At 44.2% G+C, this 24,535-nt stretch overlaps 1 protein-coding gene across 1 annotated transcript; it reads right to left on the reverse strand.

Moving 5' to 3' along the window:
* Positions 1-6,500: 6,500 nt before the first annotated feature.
* On the reverse strand, positions 6,501-14,814 carry LOC131900200 (uncharacterized). The gene is made up of 4 exons (XM_059251551.1): positions 14,794-14,814; positions 8,371-8,881; positions 7,622-7,911; positions 6,501-7,292 (listed from the first exon to the last, which is right to left on the reverse strand). The coding sequence occupies exons 1-3, from the start codon at positions 14,812-14,814 to the stop codon at positions 7,649-7,651; spliced, it is 795 nt and encodes a 264-aa protein (XP_059107534.1). The 3' UTR covers positions 6,501-7,292; positions 7,622-7,648.
* Between the last annotated feature and the right edge of the window lie 9,721 nt (positions 14,815-24,535).

Consider the following 24,535-nt stretch of genomic DNA (forward strand, 5'->3'; position numbering starts at 1 on the left):
TAATAACATTAAAGCACAGCTCAGAGATAACCATAATATTTTGATGTCTTTCCTCTTAGCCTTATATCTGTATATTGAGCCTATGCATGTAAAATTAAAATACAGAGAAGAAAAATATTTTGCATGTTTATTACTAAACATTTTATCAGTGTTTGTGGCATATCCTTATGTCACAAAAATATTTTCAGAAATATCAATTTCAATTAAAGCATGCTATCCCATTGTCTCAGAAAAGCATATTTTATGTATGCAACCCTTTATTGTTAGTCAGTCATTCAGGATTTTCCTAATTTTATCTTCCAAATTACTGAAGGGAAGGGAGGTCTATGACCATGGTGACATCGGAGGCTGAAGCAAGTTAACTACACATTCGGATTCTGCCTGGCCTACAGAGAGACTTTAAAGCCTTTGTGAGCCAATTAGTGAGACCTGTCTCAAAAATCAAAATATGTAATCACTTACAATCCCAACACTTGGGACGTGGAATCAGGAAGATAAGGAATTCAAGATGAGCCTTGGCTACACCAGTTTGAGCTCAACCTGGGCTATGTAAGCCCTTGTCTCATAAATAAATAAATAAATAGTAACAAACACAATGAAATCTCTGTGACTTTCTGGTTCCGTGGCTTGCACATTTCTTTAAGGCCACTTGCATGACTCAACATATCACAGTCGGCCTTGTATTTCTAATGCTTGCAGCTAGTGCTTTCCTTGTCTGTTTGGGCAAAAAACTTGTTGTTTTAGTATTTTAGCCTATATAGAAAAACATATACCCTGTCTAGGCTTCAGTGGACTGAATAGAAATGCAAATTAATAAAACTCCTCTCATTAAACTTCTATGCAAATACAACTCCTACCCTCCCCCACTCCATGGCAGCCCCTCTCCTCCTCGAATGGGGCCCACATCCCTCCTGACTTCTCATCTCTTACAATACTCATCCTGCCTGTTCTTAGGATGATGAGTGGTTCCCAGACCTTTCAGTTATCATTCTGTCACAAGGGCACAGTATATCTCGTGACATGATGATCCCCGAGACGTCTAAGATCCTTCTTGGCATGCAAAACCTCAAATTTCTGTATTTCCCAGGACCCTTAAAGACTTTTTGGAGAGTTACATTTCACAATGCAACAAAAAGCAAATCACAACAAAACAGTAAAGAAGGAAAAGCAAGCAAACCAACGAAACTCTGGGTGCAATCCTACTGTTAAATCAGTTTCTGCTTCCTCTTTCAGCCATAGAATCTGTATAACTATGTGGCCTTGATGTTCAAAAACTTATCTTAAGCAGTTTTCTAGTTTCTAGGGAGTTTTTATGTTTGTTTGTAATGGCTAAAAAGGTTCTGTTGAGGACACTGCTAAAGTAGTCCCTGTGGTTAACTCCTATTTGCTCCCTTACTTTAGCTGAATCTACAGAAAGGAGCAAGTCTTAAGGCTGTGCACACTGAATTGTGCGTAGGTAGGTAACTTAGAGTTATTCCTTCATTCTGGGCTCAATCTTGGGCCTCTGTTAGGAAGTCAGTGTCCAGCAGTTAGTCTCCCTCAGTTTAAGACTGGGCAGTTTCCCCTAGACCTTTTCTAACCAAACCACTAGCTCACTCCATTTTCTGTGGCAGTCACTATGGTGCAGGCTTCTGATGACCAGGTAGGGACATTACCTGGCACAGCATGAAGTCTGGATTATGAGGCCTCAGCAGCCAGGCCTCCATACAGCCTTCATCTTCAGAATCCCCGGGGTTTCTGGACACTTTTTCTGCCTGGCTTATCTCAAAGTGGTTGGCACACAACAAATCTGCGGAAGCAGTTGGGAAAGCAGGTGAACAAATCATATACAGACAAGTGCTGAGACTAGGATTGCCAAGATTTGGTTCCTGGGCCACAAAAAGCTGCCTTTCACGCTGCAGAGTGGAGGTGGGGGAGGGGTAGCAAACGCCCCACCAGGGCCCTGCCTCAGGAAATCCAGGCTGCAAAGCAAGCAGTATTCCCAGCCCCCTGATTTGGGGCCAGGGCCCCCTCTTCAGTTTCCACCAGTTGCTCAGATGACAGAGCTCAAGAGCTTAAGGGGAGTGCTCCAAGGCTGAGGGACCACAGGAAGCGGAAGTCTTTAGAGGCTCCTCCCTAATGACACAGCTTAAGGTCCCCACAGGGCTCTAAGCCCTTTTGAACTTGAGATCAATTGTGAAGCAAGGGAAGCAGATGGGTGAAATATTAGGACGAGCCAGGGGATCCCAACTTGGCGAACAGATACTACGGGGTGGGCATAGACAGGCTGTACTGGGCCAGGGAGTTACATATTTGATATGATTGGTGTATACGTACTGTGTTTCATTTAAGAGTTATGCAATAACTCTAAAGGTGAACATATAAACTTCTGGGATCACGAGATACGCTTCTGGCCAATGGGAAAATAGATCTCTAGAAATTAATGTCAACTTGGTATAGCCTCCAGTTCAAGTCCTTCAATCTCTATCAATATATATTCATTGATCTTCCACAAGCAAACGTTTTGAACCTATTTGTAATTTTCATCCCACATGATCTCTCAGGAAAAGCTGCCTGTCAGTTCATTTCTGTCTTGTAGAATCATGTTTTCTCCAGGTTCCAGGAGCAAACCCAGTCCCTTGCTAATCCCGCCTCCTCAATGGATTGACAGGTTATGGTGTTTTAGAATACTAAGCAAAATAATGTGCACTACAGAGTCCTTATTTGGTTTATGTTTAATTGGATAGTTGCCCACGTTAATGGAAATCAAAAGCAACATACAATTATTTAGTCTCCCAGTACTGGAGTATATCCAAATGTTTTCCTGTTTAGGATTCTACTTTTGTCCTTGTCTGTGTGCACGCATAAATGCTTTACAGAGGTACAACCACTGCCTTTTCCTGTGGCCCTGGTTATTGGCATCTAGTTTTTTCCAAGTAACATTGACACACATCTGTTCAAATCAATCGATGCTCCTATCATGACTGACTCATTTGGTGGGAAAAACAAGTTTACGTGCCAACTGGAACAAAGGAGCCTGGATTGGGGGGACTAGCAGGAAGAATGAAAAGCTGGGACCGGATCCTTTGACTTACAGATCATAAAACACTTTCCAGGAACATTTTAAAAGACATATAATATTACACTAGTTATTGATTCTCTTTTAACCCCCCAGTAGGGTGGTTTTCAATATCTAGTGTGGTAAAATGCATATAAATTACAGTGTTTGGAAGATGATTGTGCTTTCTTGAAACAGGAGTCTTCTGTGTCCACATCCCCAAGATTGTTGATGTAGTTGTTCCCTTGTTGGAAAAAAAGAAAACAAAACAAAACCAGTACTGCTAACTGAAGATGCCTTCAGAAGTATTCCTGTTATTAAAATTGTTACAAAATTATGTTCAATTCTAGTGTATCATAATAACCTGAATGCCATGTCCTACGACTTATAGAAACGTCGAAGTTTAGATTTAGAGCCAGGCTAAGCTTTTCATAGTTTTAAGAGCCATGTCTGTCTAATAAACTTTATACAATGCCACGTGCACACAGCTTCCTCACTAACAAATAACATGTGTTGGGGAAAAAATGAGAAAACAATGGAGAGGTACCTCTTTGAATGTGGTAATGGAGGATCAATTAATCAGCCGACTATAAATTGAATCACTTTATACAAGTCTCCCACACATTATGATGCACATTTAGCAATGTTTGAAAAAACAATTTAAAAAATACCTTAGGGAGTTGTTAAAGAGAATTTATAGTCTGGAACGAATTGCCATCTTCTTAATTGACATGGAAGTGTTTGGCTAAAATATTGCTTTATTCACATTTTTGTCCTTGGAAGAAAATCTAGGCACACCATAACTGAGCAAATAAAGGTGCGAAAAGCATTTCAAATCAGAAAAGGACACCACGCAGTCAGGCGCTGTGTGGATGAGCTCAATTTTGGCGCCCTTGGGCACCTTGGGCAAAGGACATTTTGATTCTGGAGGGCAATGGCCCTAAATCGGATCATTTGCGACCCTGCTCTCTGTCCTTTAAAGTCCCCAACCCGCCTGAATCTCACCTGAGTCCTGCAGGCACCCACTGGAAGGAGCCAGATGGTGCGGACCAGATCCTTCTGGATGGGTGGGCGCCTTCAGTGCACCCGGGTGCTCTTCCTCTGACTTAAAGGAAAAGCCTGTTGAACAGCGGAAAGGGAGAAGGGAAGCTGGTGAGGGAGAGTAAGGAGTCTCAAAGTGCCCCTCCTCCAACCCAGTGCATAGGAACGCGGATGCCTGAACCTGTTAGCCATTTGCCCTGGGGATTCCGGGACAGAGGGGCCCTGCCAGGGGGGCGGGGTGGGGCAGGAGCTGGGGGCGTGGCTTCAACAAGTGGTAGGGGACATGGGGACGAGGCTTGGCCGAAGTCCGGAAGGCTCTTGGTGCTCCTTGGAGCCCAGGGGTCCTTGGGGGCCCAAAGGAACCTAAACCACCTCCCACACATTGCTCAAGCGCAAGGGAGTCTGGGAGAAAGACATTTGGTGGCTAGAGCTAGACTCCCAGGCGCACAAGGCCTCCTCTAACTGTAAATTTTATGGGGGCCTGCATCCAGTCCCTGGGGAAGATCACTACAAGGCAGCTCATACAGACCAGAAGGGTGTGTGTATGTGTATTTTATTTTATTTTTAATGACAAAGCAGAAAGATTTCACCACCACCAACCACCCCCACTCCGTTCTCCAACAGAACTTTACATGCCCATGCTCTACATTATATACAGTTATTTTCACAGGAAAAGTAAGGCCTCGCTCAGGTAATTAACACTCTTCTCCAGTCCGCAGGTGACTCTGGACCCCTTTTCTTACTGCAGGTTCCAAGGGCTCCTCAAGGGAGTCGAGGTGACCTGAGAGGACTACAGAGGTGCCGTGATCATTGTCACAGCACACAGCGTTTGGGGTGTCACAAAGGGACCTTGAATCTATACCTCTGATGCTGCTTACCATTTTGTCAGAGCCTGTCAGTATTTCTAGGCAGTGACAAAGGTGTCCTTGAGTCCCTGCTTCCAGGGTAGAATTGTGTGATGATTTGGGGAAATGGGGATGGGGACAAAAGGGGTCTAGAAATGTAGAGCCTCACTCTGAGGCTTCCTGTTAGGTCACTGCTCCTCATTGTGCCACCTGGGGTTCACCACCAGCAAGGTCATGTGCCTACCTATGTGTTTCTTTTGGATGCCTGAGATCCAGGGACGCCCGCCTCCGCCCCCCCCCCCCCGCTCCGCTCCCCCCCCTCCGCCACTAGCACAGCCGTGGGATCCTTAATTTTTCCTGACCCCAAAAGTCTTTTCTATGCAGGACCTAAGCAGGAACTGCAGAGAGAAATGGGGATTGCTTCAAGTCATCATTCCCGACCACCTTCGGATGGACCCCTTCTCATTCCTTTTCGGGGAACCCCCTCCCCATTTTGTTGTTGAGGACTAAAGAAACTTTCTTCATTGCTGTCCTGTGGGTGGTATTCTACTAGGTGGTTGGGAAGTGCTTGCTTTCCAGTCGGTTCAGTTTTACCTGGGCAGGAAATGAGGTGCTAACAACAGTGTCTGTCACACCCAGTCATAGTCACAGATCTGCAAATGTTTCACGGAAGACAAACACAAAAGCTCTAGTCTGGAGCTGTTCGGGAGTCTCGCTGGCATTGGGCCCAGTGCTGCATGTGATGGACCGAAACTTACCTGGTGGGTGGATGTGCCCATGTGGAAGTCCCAGACTTACCCAGGCAGCGGAAACAATACTTCAGGGCACCAAACACTCACTGCAGTACTGTTCACGCTGCTAGGGCACGACTGAGTGTGGTGGGCTGAGTGCAGGGTATCTTGTCCCTCCTCCAAGTGCATGGCGAGTCACCCCCTCCCAGGCCTTTGAACAGTGTAGAGTGGCCCTCACTAGACTAAGTCCCTGCCTAGGGGACCAGGGACTGAAGAGACAGACAAGTCCCTGCCCTTCCCTCCCACCTACCTGCTTTGGGGTTTTTAGGAGAACCCCCACGGGTCTGTTCGGCAGGCCCCCACCTTCTACCTTCCCCACGAAGGGGTGTTGCAGCGCTTCATGTTTTGAACCTTGGCAATACTCCAAAACATGAATTGCTGCTGCATCCCTTCGGAGTCAACGAGGGTGGGGGTCGCTCTGCAACCTGTGAATGAAGAAAGTCTCTGTGAGTAGAAGGGAGCCCCGCCTTGCCCTGCCCCCTGGTGAGAATTAAGTACAATGTATGCTTCTCAGGACTTATCACTCCGAGTTGATGGACTTTTTATAAGCTAGTACTTCTTATAACTTTGCTTGATTTCCAGGATCTGCTGGTGAGGCGAAGGATGTGGGTTTCACACACCCTCACCATGAATATTGGGAAAGTAGCAGGGCTATGGCAGAGAGTGGGATGGGGGAGTCTCTTACCTCAGAAAGTAGATGAAAAATGAGATTAAATAAACTGAGACAATTTGGTAACATCTGGATCACTCTTGCCAGCTCCAAAGTCTTGGTGAAACTTCCTGCTGCATTGCATAAGTCTCATTTATTGCCCCCAGTTTTGGGTCATTTATTGGAAAGCAATGCAAGGAACTTTTGATAATCAGAAAACCCTCTGGGTAGCTCCAGTTGGTTTTACTGAATACTATAGGCATGGAATAGCCTTGTTTGTGCAGACAGCAGACATCTCCTTCAACTCCGTTCTTACAGTAAACACCTTGTCATTAGTTACTTTTGAAGACAAAGCATGAGAACGTTCTATAGATGAAACTCCTAGATATTCTCATACATTGCTGGTTACTCAAACTTATTCATCAATAATTTACATTTATCAATGTCACTTATCAAACACAAATCAAGAACTTTATAAATACTTGATGTCGAATTGCTCCTTCTCAAGCACTTCCACGAAACTCATGTCTTGAAATGGCCGGCACTGCTCCGCTCTTGATTCTCAAAATGGACACACTTGAGCAAAAAGTTACATTCATTCATTTCCTTTTGTTTAAACAAAACATTCTCAAAACTAGTACAATGAATGCTGTGTCCTATTAATAAATCAATCAATTAATTAATTAAATATACAGAGTATGTAATTAAACTAAGTACAAAATTCCTAACACAACAGATTGTGATCCAGTGCTAACAAATGCACTGATAATAAACCCATAAGGTCATGATAAATAAAGTCATTAATAATAATAGCCCCACTCCTTAAGTTGGAACGAGTCTCTAAATTCCATCTTGTCTTGGCTATATTACAAGTCATTTTTACATAGACACTGAATAATGGAGAAGAAAAAAACCCGTCGATGGTCGCCCTTAAAAGGAGAGAGAAGAAAAACATGTTTAGTAAAGGTACAATTATACTTTATTTTCCACACAAATATGTGAGATTAAAGCCAATCCTAATTTAACATTTCCTTAGTTGACTATTAAAAAAACATAAGTTCATTCGAAGTGACATCAGCGTCAAAGACGAAGGTCCTTCTAGATCATTTTGTTAACGAATATACTGGAACCAAAATTCATCTATATATTTTACTCCACCCATTTCTTTTCTTCCAGCGACACTACAACGACTTATATCCCTCAAAAGCCATCTCACTCTCCGGTTTATGTATTTCCCCTTGGGCTGAACTTTACTTACGAAAGGAAAACACAAAGAGGCGTCTGGTCACTTCTGGAGAGGGTCATTCACTGATAGAATAGACAAAGAATCAATACTTTGGAGTTGCCATGGCCCCACCCCCTTCAGAACTGCGACGTGTTTGGCCAAATGATTTAAGAGCCAAAGAATACGCCTCTTCCTCTCTTCGCAGTTGAGGACGTTTTGTCTTTTAATGTTGCAGATGCCGTGCGCCCCCACACCCAAAACGCACGATGTACACGTCCTCCGCACCTTCGAGCCAAACTTTTCCAACGTCGAGCCTGGAAAAACTAAACAACCTTGAAAAGTTTTAATTAGCGAGAGACAATGTAAAATAAATTTTACATTTCTTTCCAGGACAGTCTTTATGGCTTACAAATGAGAGTCGCCTATTTACAGTCTGTCAAAACCAGTCGCTCCCCACCAGGGCAAGGCTGACAGTCGGCCACCGCCCCTTACTCACTTTTCTCTTCCTGCTCCTCCCTGTTCACTCTTTTCAGTCCATTTTCCGAGTTCTCTGGGCACACTCATTTGCTAGACATTTTAAAGATCTTTCCTCTCCCCACCCTGACCCCCCAAACACGCTTCCCACCCCACCCCACCCCCCTCCCAGCGCGACACAGAACTTTTTTTCAGAGTTATCCCCGCATAACAGAGTTACAGTCTGCAGTGATCAGCGTCATAGTTGGGGGGGGGGGGAGGTCAGCCCAAAAGTCCCCTTCCCCCTCTCTTTTTAGATCGCAAGTCACCTCTCCACTCGAAAATGGCGCCGAAATCGTAGAACTTCTTAAATTTCATTGTAAGCTTTTTGCAAAGGTTTCTGGGATTTTCCTGCGAAGCTGCTCCGCCAAGTCGAACTAGGGAACAAGCCAGAGAAGCGGGACAGAGGAAGGAAAAGGAGGGTGGGGAGGCGGACAGACAGACCGACTGACGGACAGATGGAGAGGGCCAGAGAAAGGGCAGAGGGCTGTGGCGGAGTTGTGGGGGTAGAAGAGAGGGCACAGGGACTTGGGAGGGCGCGAGGTCGTGGGAGTGCGGGACGCCGAGGGACAGAGGTACCGAAAGCCGCGAGCTGGGGGTCAAGGCGCGGAGCTCCAAGAGAGGCGTGGCGGAGGAGAGCTGGAGCAGGACCGGAGCAGGACCGGAGCAGGACCGGAGCAGGGCTGGAGTCGGGCTGGAGCAGAGCTGGAGCAGGGCTGGAGCTGAGCGCACCCCGAGAGGCGAGCAGGAGCAGCCAGCGCCCAGTGGCCCGCAGCAGCCCTAGAAAAAGCCGGCCCGGGAGGTGTGGCCAGGCTCCGCTCCGCGCCCCGCCCAACGCTTCGCCCGCTCCCTTTGGAGGCCGGAGGGCGGAAGGGAGGAGGGGGGAGGCCGTGCGGGCGCTCAGAGCCACAGCCCTGGCCCGCAGCCAGGAAGGGCTGGGAAGGACGTGGGGAGCCTGGAGTGGCCACGTACAGAGCCTCATAGCCGCGGGTGCTGGGAGACGGAAAGAAAAAAAAAAAAAAAAAAAAAAGGAGAAAGGGGAAAAGGGGGAAAAAAAAGAAAAGCAAAGCCAAAGACCCAAGGTAGCTCAGCTCCAGCTCAAAGACCCATGCCACAAATGCCACTTTGCGCTCACTAGTCCTCTGGGCGGCTAGGAGGGCACAAGGTGGCTAAGCAAAACCTCTTGAGAGTAATTGTTTTTCTTGGGGGTGCCTGAAACAGGATGGGGAAACAAGGGACCCTCAAACTGAAGGAGGGGAGTGCTCAGCTCGCATTTGTGTTTCAGATCTGTTGGGTCTTCTGCGCTCTGGCCACTCTGTCAAACTCTCCCTCAGGTAGAGGACTCCCTTAGGTCCTGGCGGTCCGCTGTGGGGGTGGTGGGTGGGCATGACACTGAGGCAGGGAACAACAATTTGTATGTATGTCTAGTCCAAGAACGGGAGTCTTTACAAGTTTTGAGTCTTGAGTGGGGAAAGAAAGGGAGTCTTTCTTCTGTAAGCTAGATATCCTTAGGGACGACGCTGTTTACTAGGGAGGTGTGAGAATGCTATTGAAGTTATTAGCAGGGTGTCCACATTCTTACAAGATCTGTGCCTAAGAGTAGAAAGATGAAGTCCGATGATGGCCGCGATTTTCAAATGATGCCATTCACACACACACACACACACACACACACACACACACACACACACACGTTCAGGGAGGGGGGAATGTATTGCAAGAAGCTAACAGACGATGTTGCATCTGGATGGGGAGTAAATAGTCTTTCATTGTACTATATCGGCAACTTTCTTCTATATTTGCAAAATGTCACAATAACACAAATCTGGAGAACCCGGGCATGGTGGTGCACGCTTGAGATTCCAGCACTCGGGAGGTGGAGCAGGAGAAACAGAAGTTTAAGGGCGTCCTTGGCTACATAGCAAGTCCGAGGACAGTCTGAGCTATGTGAGAGACTCTACCTCAAAAAAAATCTGGGAGAAATCCCTTATAAAATAGCTTCTGGATGCTAAACATAAACTCAGTTTCTTTCTTTATCTCTTTCCCGGGTTGGACAAATCTTTGAGCGAGCGGGATGTAAACTCAGATGGATTTCGATGGGAAGGGCAATGGGTATCGCTGGCCTGCAGCAGCCACCTATGGGGGGGCGGGGGGCACCAGAAGATGACCAGAAGGAGCCACAGGGGCAAGCGGAGTGCTGGGCGCAAAGCGCTACATAGGAACTACTTAGCGCCTTTGCTTGGGGACTCCGAGGGAGAGGCTGTTGTCCTGGCAGCTTTTGGCTAAACCTCCACTCCAGCCACCTCTTGTCTTGTCTGGGACTTAGTGGGTTCCGCGGCGCCATTGACTAGCTAGGACATCCGGACGTCCCTGAATCGCCAGCAGTTGAGTGGCAAGCTGGTAGCTGCGGTCGGCCGCGGGGTCCTCCACGCTCCCAGAGTCAAGCCTAAGTTTTATTGCTGAGGGTAGAATGAGTGCGGGATAGTTTGGAACCGCATGAGGGGGCTGGAACAACTACAACAAAACCCACCAGGTGCCAAAGGAGGGGAGAAAAAACAATCTTAAGACGGTAAACATGCTCACACGCGCGAAAACGGCGAGCAGAAACGGCGAGCAGATACTAAAACCACGGATTCCGCGGCGCTCAGCGCTGCGGCTTCTTGCGCTACTTAACTCCCGCTGTATTTCTGTACTTTACTGTGATATTTCTTCAGGGCTGATCTAAAAACTGAGTTTTGCGAGGACGATCGCAAAGTCTCAAGGCGTTGCTAGAATCTCGTGGCCTTATTCTGATGACTTGGGCTTATTTTCGGTTTTTGGAGGGGAGGGGTGAGAGGGCAGTATGGTAGTGTCTTCCAGGGTCTGCAAAACTGCGGAGAAAAAAATAGCCAAAAAGGTTTTACAGACCAAGATTTTCTTTTCAAGATTTTTTTCCCCAACACGGTAGATAACGTGGATAGTTTCAGTGGGCACTTAAAACTACTATTAGGACCTACAATTTTTTTCTATTAATATCCTCATAACTCGTGGTCAGGACTGAAAGTTTGCCGGCTTGTCAGATGTGACTGAACACGCGTCTAAATCATCGGCTAGATCGTTCACACAGTTCCCTAGTCCTTGGGGTGAGACGCTTTCTTTGGGCTTTTAAGGTTCGGCTTGGTGGGTCCGTTTGTTTGGATTCCTGCACATAAACATTAATTTTCCTACATAAATACCAGAAGATTCCAGCGCTGGAAGATGAAAGATGAATTTGTGACAGGTCCTCTGAAGAAAAATGGCAACAGCTTTCTTTATTAAACTCCTTTTGCTACATCAGCATATTAAGAGAGCCAGTTGAATATTGATGAATTCTTTGAGGCTGAGTAATATGGCTACAGGCCCAAGAAAGCGAGGGAGGGCAGGCTTAAGGATTTACTCAAGTGAACAATCTTCAAATAGTTTTTCAAAGATGGTGTCTCAAGGATTTTCTTAGGACATCTGTAGCAAGCCCTGCTCTGGAAATGGCTTCTCATGTATTAGGCCCTTCCTGACCGAGTGTGATAAAAATCACCTTAAAAAGTGGCCTGAAGGTCATTTTGGGATTTAAAGGGGGACACAGCTCATCAACCAGAATGTTAGGGAACTTTCAGTAGGGGAGTCAAACATTTCTCATGTGTGTGTGTGGGGGGGGGGGGGGGGAACTCGGAACCAGAAAGAAAATGCACACCGTGTATCCCCCTCCCCCCACCTTCACTTTTAAAATGCTGTTTTAAAGCAGTTATTTTCTGGAAAATAACGTGTAATTTTTTTCTTTCAGTTTTTTTTTCCAAGTAGCAGTCAGAAATTACCTTGATAAATAACTGTAGCTCGCGAGGGAGGAGAGGTTGCCGCAGCAATTTGAAGGGTCTTGGGTGCAGCTGAGAAAAATAAATATGCCTTAGACTTGAAACTTTCAACCGGAGATATGCTCATCAAGGCATTTGAAATAATTTGGGGGGAAATATTTTTTCTTGGAAACAATCGTTGACTGGGTCTTTGGATATTAGGGAGTCAAGTTGAATTGAAACTTTTTTTTAATAACAAAGAAAATTTCTAGACATTGGGATTTTTAATTTTAAATAGGATTTTTTTATGATATGAGGGTTTTGTGTGTGTGTGTGTGTGTGTGTGTGTGTGTGTGTGTGTAAAAAGGCCTTGAGTTAGAGAAACAGGACTTTCCTTAAGTTGTAAATATTCAGAAGTCTTCAGAAAGATAAAATCAGGATATAGTTACAGATTTAACAGAAAGAAAACAACTGGAAGCTTCTACTGTGTTGTGGGTAAAGACCCCCATCCCCCAGAGTTCAAGTGAAGGCTAAAAAGAATAATAACTATATAACTATCCGATTAAACTAAAATGATAGTGCCCTTTGGTAATTTCTATCTTACTTTATAAACTCAGTTATGAATGACTTAAATAAACTGTTCCTTGAAAATCTTAGAACTTGAGGGGAATTTTTGAATCTGCACGTCTCCCCCGCCCCACCCACCGTGATCTCAGCAGAGAAACGAATGAATTAGTACATTTTCCCTTTCTGCCAAGGAGGAACTCAGTCAGTCACTGATGCTTGTGTCTTTTGATCTCGAGATTTCTTTTCTCTCTCCAAAGATGCGCACAGTCGCTGCCTTGAAGGGCCGCACACTCTTATTGTCTTAATTATTTCTGGATTTCTGCCCATTAAATGGAAAACTATTTCAGATTACAGAACTGACTGGTCAACCTTCACACACAAGAGGCCCACAGTGAAGGGAAGTAGGATGACCTTAGTGTCCCTGTGTGACTGCTCTATCAGTGGCTGTGATTTGCTCTCTGGTCAGTGTGAACTGACACAGTGTAACAAGAGGCCCTTGGAGACAGAAAACCTGTGTATATCCAAATATAGGCAGTTAGTTCCCAACTCGACATTTGTACCACTTTCCTGGAATCCCAGCTAATTAGGAAAAAGAGAAGGAAGAAGAAACACTCTAAAGTCTATCAATGCCGCCCTGCCAAATGTGTTCAGGGAGGCGGAAGTGCATTTGGACAGTTGGCTGGTTACTCCATTTATATAAAAACGTTAAAGAAAACAAAACAAATCTCAAACAACAACAACAACAACAACAAGAACAAACAACCTCAAAGGAACAAGCCGACACAGTGACTGGAAGCCCTGAAATCCCATTAAAAGCGCAGTGGTCTGGCAAGCCAGAATGACCTCACTTTCTGAGTCTGGCTCTGGAGGGATCAGACTCCTGGGGGCAAATTTTATCTTACTAAGTAGAGGGGCTAAGAGGGACCAGGAAGTAGAAGGCTCCCGAAGGATGTTATCTCTGTTTAAAATGGACACGCAGACAAGTGTTTTTCAAAGCCTGGCTTACTTTGTTTAAAATGGACACACAGATATGTGTTTTTCAAAGCCTGGCTTACTTTGTTTAAAATGGACACACAGATATGTGTTTTACAAAGCCTGGCTTACTTCGTTGCAACAGAAGAGGGGGAAAACATTTCCCTGTGCTGATAGTACAGAATTATCCAGAATTGACTCAGAGTTCTGTTCTGTCTCCATAACATTAAATGTTTGCATTAAAAAAATAATGAAAAGACAGGGTGTGGTGACTCTTGCCTGTAATCCTAGCACTCCAGAGGCTGAAGCAGAGGTCAGGGCCAGCCTGGATTACATGAAACCCTGTCTAAAATAAAACAAAATAAATAAGACTTAGTTGGTAGGGTTTCTAGGTCCAGTGGAGTATGTCATTTCTTTTACTTCCTGTCTCTAAAAAGAATTCTCTTTCTTTCTTTCTTTCTTTCTTTCTTTCTTTCTTTCTTTCTTTCTTTCTTCCTTCCTTCCTTCCTTCCTTCCTTCCTTCCTTCCTTCCTTCCTTCCTTCCTTCCTTTCTCTGTCTCTGTCTTTGTCTCTCTGTCTCTCTGTCTTGCCTTCTTTTTTAAAAGCAGTTCTGAGGATCAAACATAGGGCCTTGTGCTTAGACAAGCATTCTGCCACTGAGCTGCAGCTCCAGCTCTTGAGATAATACTGGACTGACGGGTGAGGTTGGAGACCTCAGTTGTCAGCCAGAGTAAAGCCCATCTGTCGGTATGAGAAAGGAAATAGAGACCTGGAAGCAAGATTTCTGTTTTCAGACAAGGTCTCATGTAGCCAGGCTAGCCTCAAACTCCTGATCTCCTGACTTCACCCTCCCAAGTGCTGGGATTATGGAAATGCAGCACCACACCCAGGTTCGAACTGGTTTGATCAACATTTTAGCATTCGCCCTAAACCCAGAGCCCACAGCTTCTTTTGCTCAGGGCCCCCAGGAAGACAAAGGGCCAGGTGAGCCAGAGTGAGCACAAGCAAGGAGAGAAGGCGTTGTTAGCACAAGGGAAAGAAGGGGAGAGGAGAATACGGACTTTCCTTTGTAACATTTGTCCTCAAGTATAGCCAGCCACTCAGTGTGCCACTGGCTCGTCACAGTGGACTTTCCAGACGTCTGGACATCTTTCACCTGAATTCTGCTGCTCTTGCAGTGGTCCTAAGTGCTTCCTGGAAAACAATTTTGCACAAAAATCTCATAATCATAAAGCTTTACTCTTGAATGTGGCACTCCAGGCCCTCTCTAACCGGAGGCAAGCTACTCCTATGGATGCACTTCTTCCTACCCTACAGCAGCACTCTCTCCATACTGCCATGCTGAGATACCTGGTCCTCACCCTTCCTCATCCTTCAAGGCCCATCACCAATGCCACTTCTTCCTGGAAGCTTTCCTGGGTGTCCTTAATCCTGCATTTCCACAGCATTTGATCAAGATACACCACCGGACCGGCTTTCCTAGCAGACAAATGCTCCTAGAGGGTCGGGACGTGTCCCACTATTGTTATTTTCTTCACGCTTTGGGCAGTAACTTGCCTCAGCTGGTGTCCAGTACTTATCTGTTGAATGAGTGCATGCCTGAGAACGTCAAAGAGAAACGAACAGAGTGACACTGTGGTAGTGTGCTGATTCTGAAGACAATGGTTGACAGCCTTCCTTCCTTTGGTAGAGACTGACAGCTGCTCACCCCAGGTCTACCGTGATGGCTTACCTGAAATCTATCTGGCGCTGACATTTGGAGCACATTCACCACAAATAATGTGGAATTAACTTGGTTTTAGGTTAGCTGCTCCGAACTCTAAACTTTCTCCTCAAAACCCATCACTATGCTTTGAGCTCGGAAGTTTGAAGCTGAACCTTGTAGGGAAATGGGGATTGGGATGCAGTGGGGGGAAGTCTTTTCAGAGGCCCAATGGTGGAGGAGAACTAAAAGGAGATGGACTTTTCTGGGCGAGGACTGCTGTGGATGAGAGTTGACATGCAGGTCACATTGGGAGGAGCTGGAAGCAGAGGAAATCATCTCTCTCTCTCTCTCTCTCTCTCTCTCTCTCTCTCTCTCTCTCTCTCTCTCTTCAGTCTTATGTAGCCCAGGCTGGCACTGGCCTCAGTTTTGCTTTGTTGGTGGGGATGATCTTGAACTTTTGATCCTCCTGCCTCAGTCTCCAGAGTGCTGGGATTTTGTGTGTAGCCTACACCCATTTTCTGCCGGGCTGAGGATCAACCCCAGAGCTTCAGGTATGCTATACAAGCACTCTAGCCCTGGAAGAGGAGCTTTGGCTTTAGTCAGAGACAGTATAGGGCTTTAAATGGCCTTGTGTAGAGAGGGTTGTGATATCACAAAACAGTGTTTTTAACCAATTCACCTAACTTAAACGGCAGCCCTGTGACATACAAATATAGCAAAAGCCACAACCATCTTATGTGGGGTATCCTAGTCTCCATTGCACAAAAGGGGAAATTGTTATTTGAAGTGAGAAAAAGGAGAAAAATCTATGCTGTTCTGACTGTGTATCAGGAGATATGTCAAGTTCCTCCATGTTATGTTCAGTATCACTTGTCAACTTGACAGGCTCTCCAGTCACCTACGACACAAGGCCAGCAGCATGTCCCTGAGGAATTATCTAGATTAGCTCAGCCTCTGAGCATCTGACTACGTAGAGTAGGGTCACCGAAGTGGGAAGAGCTATCGTAACCGTGTGAAGGACCATACTTGGGGCTGGGGTCTCGGACTGAAGAAAGGGGAGGAGGGCTGACTATTGAACTTCATGCCCTCTCCTTTCTGACCGTGGAGCTGATGGGAAGAGTGGCCTCAAGATCCTGCAACCACGAGTTACTCCCTTGAAATGATAAACTGTGACCTAAAAGAAAGCCTTTCTGTCTTTAAAGTTTATTTTATTTTTATTTGTGTGTGCCATGTATTTATTGTATGCCATGTGTGTATTAAGTGCCCTCAGAAACCAGAAGCACTGGATCCCTTGGAGCTGAAGTTCCAGGTAGTTGTGAGGCGCCTAATGTGAGTACTGAGAACCAAACTTAGGTTCTCTGGAAGAGCAGTCCTCACTCTTAACCATTTAGCCAACTCTCCAGGTCACTCTTTCTTTGAATTGCTTTCTTCAAGGCATTCGATAACTTATCAAAAGTATGTTTTACAATGCCAGTAAATATAAGGCAGAAGAAGAAGGAGGAGGAGGAGGAGGAGGAGGAGGAGGAGGAGGAGGAGGAGGAGAAGGAGAAGAAGAAGAAGAAGAAGAAGAAGAAGAAGAAGAAGAAGAAGAAGAAGAAGAAGAAGAAGAATTAGAAGAAGAAAGAAAGAAAGAAAGAAAGAAAGGAAGAAAGAAAGAAAGAAGGAAAAGAATGGATCCCAGCAGGGATCTGAAAGACCAGAGGAATGCAGACACTCACTGTTTGGGCTGAGCCTAAGTGTTTTGGGTGGTGGCACAGCTTCTGAATGGAGAGTGCTCCTTTTCACAGGCAATTTGAAAATATTGTCATCAAATATTTTCGTGAAGTGAAAACAATATTGGAAGTAACTTGGGCAGCCAGGATCTCCCACACACTTGCTATATAACCTGAACATCCTTACTTTTTCAGTATGTAGGCACATCTATCATCATTGAAGGGTGATTTTTCAGAGTGGAGCAAGGGCTAAGCCAACGAACTAAGAAATGAAGGCCTGGGGATGGAGCTCAGTGGGAGGGTACTTGCCTAGCATATGAAAGGCTGTGGATTTCATTTCCAGCACCACAAAAGAAAAATAATTACTAAACATGAAATGTAAATGAGAATTAATCCCATAAAAACACAAGAGTTTTATAGAGTTGCTGTTTTCATTGTAACAGGGTTTCATGTGGCTCAGGCTAGCCTTGATCTCTCTATGTAGTTGAAGATGGTCTTGAACTTCTGGTTCTCCTGCCTTTACCTCCAGAGGACCGGACTTATAGGCATGCACCGCCGCATCTAGTTTATGTGGTGCTGTGGATCATATTCAAGTCTCCTGTTGTAAGCCAGGCAAGCACTCTGCCAACAGAGCCACAGACTCAGCCCTGAGATTACTTTATTACTTTATTTTGATTGTAGACTATAAATTATTCCAGGGAGTTGGTGTAGGAATGACTTGGAAGCTTACTTCTACATCAATTTGTTTTTTTTTGTTGTTTTTTTTTAAATTTTCTGGAGTTGAGGACCAAACCCAGGGCCTTGTGCTTGCTAGGCAAGCGCTCTACCACTGAGCTAAATCCCCAGCCCCTCAATTTGTTCTTAAACCACTGATCCTCTCTTTCCTGTGAGATGGACTCTAGTTTCTCTTTCTTCCTCACCCTGGTTTTCCTTGGGTTTTGTCATGCAAATGAAGCTTAAAAACCAGATGGGGTCAGTGAGGTGGCCGAGAGGGTAAAGGCACTTGCCACCAGCTCAGGACCTGAGTTTGATCTCTCTAACCCACCAGACAGGACCGAGAGAACTGACACCAGCGAGTTGTCCTGTGATCTCTACACATGAACAGAGGCATACTAGAAGCCCCCATACAAACAAATAAAAACAAACAAATGTAATTTAAAAAAATTTAAAAAGAAAATGGACATCATTTAGAAAGTAAACTTTTTTTTTTCTTTTCAGATTGTGTTTCACATTGTAGGCCAGGCTGCTCTAAATTCACTGTGTTGTCCAGGATGGTTCCAAACTTACAATAATATTTCTTCCTCAGCCTCCGAATGTTTTTAAAATGGTGTATGTGTGTTGAAGTTGTATAAAGAGCTTAAAATATTTGGGCTTGCCGGGCGGTGGTGGCACATGCCTCAGCACTCGAGAGGCAGAGCCAGGCAGATCTCTGTGAGTTCGAGGCCAGCCTGGTCTACAGAGCGAGTTCCAGGACAGGCGCCAAAACTACACAAAGAAACTCTGTCTCGAAAAAACAAAAAAAAAATTTTTTTCTTTTGATTTTAGACAAAGTCTTCCTATGTAGCCCAGGCTGACCTTGAACTCATAATTCTCCCCTTAAGTACTGGATTCCCAGGCATACAATACAAAACACAACTTTTCAAAGAGTGATTGATAAACATAAATAGGTATTTGGCTAAAAGTAAAAGAATGTTAAAGTACCTTGCAAAGCAACATTTCTATTAGTGGGTATGTATGACAGAGTTAAAACAGCATTGACCATATCTTGGGTGATTTCAGTATTCTCCCAGTAACTGGAGAAAGAACATAGGTGCATTCGAACGGCTGCATTTCTACACAACTGTCAAGAAATCTCTTTATGCACCTTTACATAAAAAGTTAGCATTTGCTTCAGACTCAGCTCTTCCCCTTTGCCTGTCAGAGAACAGGTACAAATAAATGCTGAGAAAGCACAAGTCAGTGGACACGCCTGTCGCTCCTCTCCTGGTACCCTCGGCTCTCCTTTGAGCACACCACCGGCCCATGCCGTGGTAGCCCCCCTCAGCTACCAGTGTTTAATACGGCCATGGAATTCATGCATGGGTCTTCAGGTAAGCCACACATGCTTCACCAATGGCCAAAGTAAACGGTTTGAATTGTATAAGAAAAAAATGAAAACATGAAGTAGGAAGCAATGGGAAGCATGGTTTTATTACATGTATAAATCAATAAGCCAAGCGCCCCCCCCCCCCCAGTCTCTCAGCCTTAGATACTGGGTAATGTGGGATATATAAATATTTACCACACACACACACACACACACACACACAAATGAACATATAGATACACAAGCATGTTAGAATCATCCTTTGGTATCCATAGGGGCTTAGTTCTAGCACTCCATCCCTCACTGATGGCAAAACCTTTAGATGTTCAAGTCTATATAAAATGGCATAGTTTTTGCATATAACTTATGTAATCCTCCTGAATACTTAAAATAATCTCGATTATTTATAATTTTTCTTCCAAAATTATATTTATGTACTTATTATGTATGTGTGTGACACACTCACACACACACACACACACACACACATGACTAGTGTGGAAGTCAGAGAACAGCTTTGTGGAGTGTGTTATCTCCTATTACATGAGTCCTGGGGTTTGAACTCAGATCATCAGGTTGCAAGTGCCTTCGCTGCTGAGCCATCTCACTGCCTGTTAATCCTTTTTTTTTTTTTTTTTTTTTTCCCGAGACAGGGTTTCTCTGTGTAGCTTTGGAGCCTGTCCTGGAACTTGCTCTGTAGACCAGGCTGGCCTCGAACTCACAGAGATCCGCCTGCCTCTGCCTCCCGAGTGCTGGGATTAAAGACATGCGCTACCACCGCCCAGCTGCCTTGTAATTCTTAATGTGATGTGAACAGTTGTTATACTGCATCGTTTAAGGAATGATGAAGAGCAATAAGAGGAATTGCTGGGTTGAATTCGAGAATGTGTAGTCTGCAGGTACAGTTGGAGATTGTATGTGGAGCCCTACCTGATCACTTGAACCTGAATTACTTTAGAAGATTGTTAGCTTGCTGGACAGTGGTGGCACATGCCTTTCTTTAATCCCAGTACCTGGGAGGCAGAGGCAGATGGATCTCTGAGTTTGAGGATAGCCTGGTGTACAGAGTTCCAGGACAGCCAGAGCTATACAGAGAAACTATGTCTTCAAAACATTAAAAAAACAAAAACAAAAACCCTCAGTCTGAAAAGAATATATGTGTGTGACACCAGTGTAAAGTTGAGCCATCTTAAGTCAGGACTTGCTGGGATATCCAAGTAACTGACTGGTACACAGGAAGAAAATGTTCAATATCCATTCTAAAATGCACATTCTTTAGAATTACCTGTATGTTTTCTATGTGGTGTACATACTAGTACAGTTACTGGGTGTGGTGGCGGATGCCTTTAATCCCAGCACTCAGGGACACTTGGAGATTGTATGTGGATTCCTACCCGATCACTTGAACCTGAATTAATTTAGAAGATTGTTAGCCTGCTGGACAGTGGTGGTCACGCCTTTCTTTAATCCCAGCACCCAGGGGACAGAGACAGGCAGATCTCTGTGAGTTCGAGGCCAGCCTGGTCTACAAAGCAAGTTCCTGTACAGCCAGGGAGGGCTATACTGAGACACTCTGTCTCAAAAACAAACAAACAAACGAAAAAGATTGCTAGCTTGATGAGAATTACATTACAGAATGCTTTTGGTTTGTGTTTTGTAACGCAAAAGATTGATTCCAGGACAAGCGCTTTACCACTGAGTTCTGGCCCTAGGTCCATATAAGAAGATCGTTCAATTTATATATCATTATTATGGGTAAAATTAGACACAACCTGACTGTGTCTACCCAATGCCATTTTATGTAGCTTGATTTCTATTTTATGCTTTTTTTCCCCGATTTCAAATGAAGACCAATGTCTTTTTACAAGGTAAATAGAGGCTTCCTGGATATTGATTGATTTTACCAATCCTCAATCAATCTTGTGACTTTTGTAACTTGTAGGACTTATTTTCCTCCCAAGAAGAAAAACATACCAACTGAGGCAAAGATGCACCAGTGACAGAGAGTGTACTTTTCACCCAGTCAATTTCTTGACATCCATACTTACGTGAATAAATTGAAGTGCTGTGTTTACATAAATACAAGAATCAACTGAAGGATGCTGTATTTGTGGAGTCTGCCCATGTAATAAGATGGAGAGGATGGTAGGGCCTGTGTGATGGTTTTCAGTAGCCCCCGCCCCCTGGTAGCCCCACACCGCGGAGTCCCTCCTCTAGCCCTCCCATGTGGTTCTCAACCTTCCCAATATTTCAACCCTTTAATATAGTTCCCACGTTGTGATGATCCTCAACCATGAAATTCTTTTTGTTGCTACTCCATAACTGTAATTTTGTTACTATCATGAATTATAATGTAAATAGCTGTGTTTTCCAATGGTGCTGGGGTCATGACCCACAGGATGAGAATAAGTGATCTAGAGGCTCCTTTGATAGGTAGAATGTGGCAGAAATTAAAGGATGTTCTGAGATTGGAAAGCGAATTCCAACATGGCCCTCCTGCCTTTCCATCCTCTTCCCTTCTCTTCTCTTTCTCAGGAACTGTTGTGTGAGGAAACCCGAGGACACTCGTACAGTTTATGGATAGGGTCTCAAGACAGGACTGAGTCTCCTGCCAACAACCACTTGAGTGAACTTGGAGGCAGATTCTGCAGCTCTGGGTAAGGGTCGAGATGGCTGTGGCTGCCTCCTACAGCTTGCCTCTGGAGACCCTGAGCCAGGGGCACCTGGCTAAGTCTTACCCAGATTCCTGACTCACACAACCAGGGCTTGGTGTTTGGGGTAATTCATTATTCAGCAAAAGATTCACCAATGCAACAGTTTTTGTAACTGTATAGCTAAAGTGAGTTTAGAAGCTAAATTTTGACCTCATTTGTTGAAAGAGCCATAAAAAATCACAGAACTGAAACTGTCTACTTCTCTCTCTCTTTGAGAATAAACAGCTATAATTATAGTTTAAACAGGACATTGTAGAAATTGTCATAGGGATTAACACTAATTAGAAGCAACAGGCATTTTGTGAAGTTTAGCCTTCATCTTACAATAAACATTCATTTCTTGATAACATACTTTTTAATGAATTGTGTGTGTGTGTGTGTGTGTGTGTGTGTGTGTGTGTGTACAGTTTAAGCTAGTGTTTGATCATATTTTCTTTATTGGTTGTGGGAGGGAGGAACCGGAGTATTTATATACACCTAAAAAACAGGTTATAGGGCCAATGACATGGTTCAGAGGGTAAAGGCTCTTGCCACCAAGCCACATGATGGAAGGAGAGAAGTGACTTCATAACGTTGTTCTCTGACCTCCATTCACATGCTGTGGCACACACACACACACACACACACATATACACACACACAAAAAAGTAATAAAAAGAGCTTATACATTAAAATTAATAAGATATTTGCCCTTAGCATTTATATATATATATATATGTGTGTGTGTGTGTGTGTGTGTGTGTGTGTGTGTGTGTACTTTACACAATTAAAAATATGGTTTGGTCAAAGAATAAATAAACAATATTTTAAAAATATGGCTCTCTGTTATTGGCCTCTGGGAGCAATTTTTTCATAGTGCTGGGAGATTGAACCCAGGGCCCTGCACACACTGTGCTTCCTTGGCCCAACAACAAAACAACTGGATATAACTCTGAGTCTCCTTATATGGGTGAAACATCTCATTACAGCTCTAGTTTTTAAAGATCTGACAAGCAATTATCCTAACAAATGGTGCAGACATTTTTGGCTTTTCTAGAAATTGAAAGGTGAACATTCTCATTTCCTTAATGGCAACAAAGCATTTCTTACTATTATTACAGACATGCCGAACACTATGTTATGGACTTTTATAAATCATGTCACCTTAAAAATTAACTGAGCATTGCCACAATAAAGAAGGAAAACATTCTTTTGGAGTGGTGTATCACAAGGCAACTAAAATACTCAACTAAAAACTCAGGACTTAGGAGTTGGAGACAGGATCTAATGGTTAAGATACCTCTTTGCTCTTTCAGAGCTACATCTCAGTTCCTATTACTGATTTCAAACATTCTTTAATTATGCTAGGTTGTCAAGTTATGTAAAATATGATTACTGATCAGCAGTTCTTTGCATACATGTTTTCTTTTATTTGAGAATTTTATGCATGTATACAGTAAGGTTTTTTTTTTTATATCAAATCTACTCCTCCTGCCTCCTTCCAGTGTCTCCCATACCTCCACATCACTTTTCACTTCCAACTTCATTTACTATTTTTTTAAACTTGTGGGTCCATTTAGTGATGCCAGTATGTGTGGGGGTAGGGCCACCCACTGGAGGGCGGGTGTTGCACATCACAACTCACAGCAGCTGTGGCTGCATACATAGGATCATGCAAGATCGAGCCGGCTAAATATCCAGCATGAAGTGTGTGTGTGTGTGTGTGTGTGTGTGTGTGTGTGTGTGTGTGTGCTCACCAAGTCCCATTCACAGCTGAAGAGCTATTGGCTGTTGATAGCTTCTAGAGAAGGGACAGTCAGTTCTCTTTGCCATTCTCTTTACCTAGAATGGCCTTCTCCTTCATCCTAATTCAATGAAACTACCTTTCATGTAAGATCCTCCTCAACTGTCCCCAGCTTCATGAATTGTAGGCTTACTTCATCTTGGTTTTTATCTGTGGCCCTGGTGACTAGAACTGATCTGGATTTCTTCCCAATCTTTCCACACATCCTTCTGTGGTCACTTCTGTCATCTTTGAAGTCTTTTTTTTTTTTTTTTAATTTTAACCGCGTTCATTGTTTCCCATCATCATCTGTCCCTTTGTCCTTGCCTCCACTGTATTGGAATAGACTACTGGCACTTTCTCCAATGACCTGGTCCTCATATCTTTGTACAAATCCATTCTCTGGCCTTGAATAGCCTTTGCAGCCTCTCCAACTCTGTAGGCATCTTTCCATAGTCCTATAATCAGAGTGTGGTAGTTTTGTCAGCCATTGAATTCCCAACATCTAATGCAGTGATTGACATACAAGATAACTGTAATAAATACTGGTTGCAGTCATGTTCTACTTCCAGGGATTTTATCAAAAAGGGCTAGAGATACTGAGACGAATCTCTGTTCCTTCGACTACCATAGTTGAATTTCTTTTCCTGATGATTTCCTTTCAAATATGTATTTGTCTGTTAAAGCACTCCACCTTGACTATCCATTCTTTTTTTTTAACAATTTATTTATTTATTATGTATACAGAAGAGGTATACATTACAGATGGTTGTGAGCCACCATGTGGGTGCTGGGAATTGAACTCAGGACCTCTGGACCTCTGGAAGAGCAGTCAGTGCTCTTAACCTCTGAGCCATCTCTCCAGCCCTGCACTCCACCTTTATTAATGAGAAAAATGTGCTAAAACATTGCGTCCTTTTTAGTTCAAAATTTGTTTTTAATATATTTAGTTATGTGTAGATGTGTGTGTGTGTGTGTGTGTGTGTGTGTGTGTGTGTGTGTGCATGCATGTGGGTGGGCATGTGTGTGCAGGTGCTACCAGAGGCTAGAGGCTTTGGATCTCCTGAAACTCAAGTTATAGATGGTTGTGAGTTGCCTGATGTGGGTGCTGGG

This window comes from Peromyscus eremicus, chromosome X (genome assembly GCF_949786415.1).
Source record: "Peromyscus eremicus chromosome X, PerEre_H2_v1, whole genome shotgun sequence".
NCBI lineage: Eukaryota > Metazoa > Chordata > Mammalia > Rodentia > Cricetidae > Peromyscus > Peromyscus eremicus.

Excerpts from the sequence above, each read along its gene's own strand:
- LOC131900200 (XM_059251551.1), bottom strand. The coding sequence starts at position 14,814 with ATGAGGAAGGGTGAGGACCAG. Across the intron at positions 8,882-14,793 it reads TGAGGAAGGGTGAGGACCAG|GGCTGCTGCGGGCCACTGGG; the intron begins GTATCTCAGCAT and ends GGCTTTTTCTAG. Across the intron at positions 7,912-8,370 it reads CGCCATTTTCGAGTGGAGAG|TTTTTCCAGGCTCGACGTTG; the intron begins GTGACTTGCGAT and ends AAGGTTGTTTAG.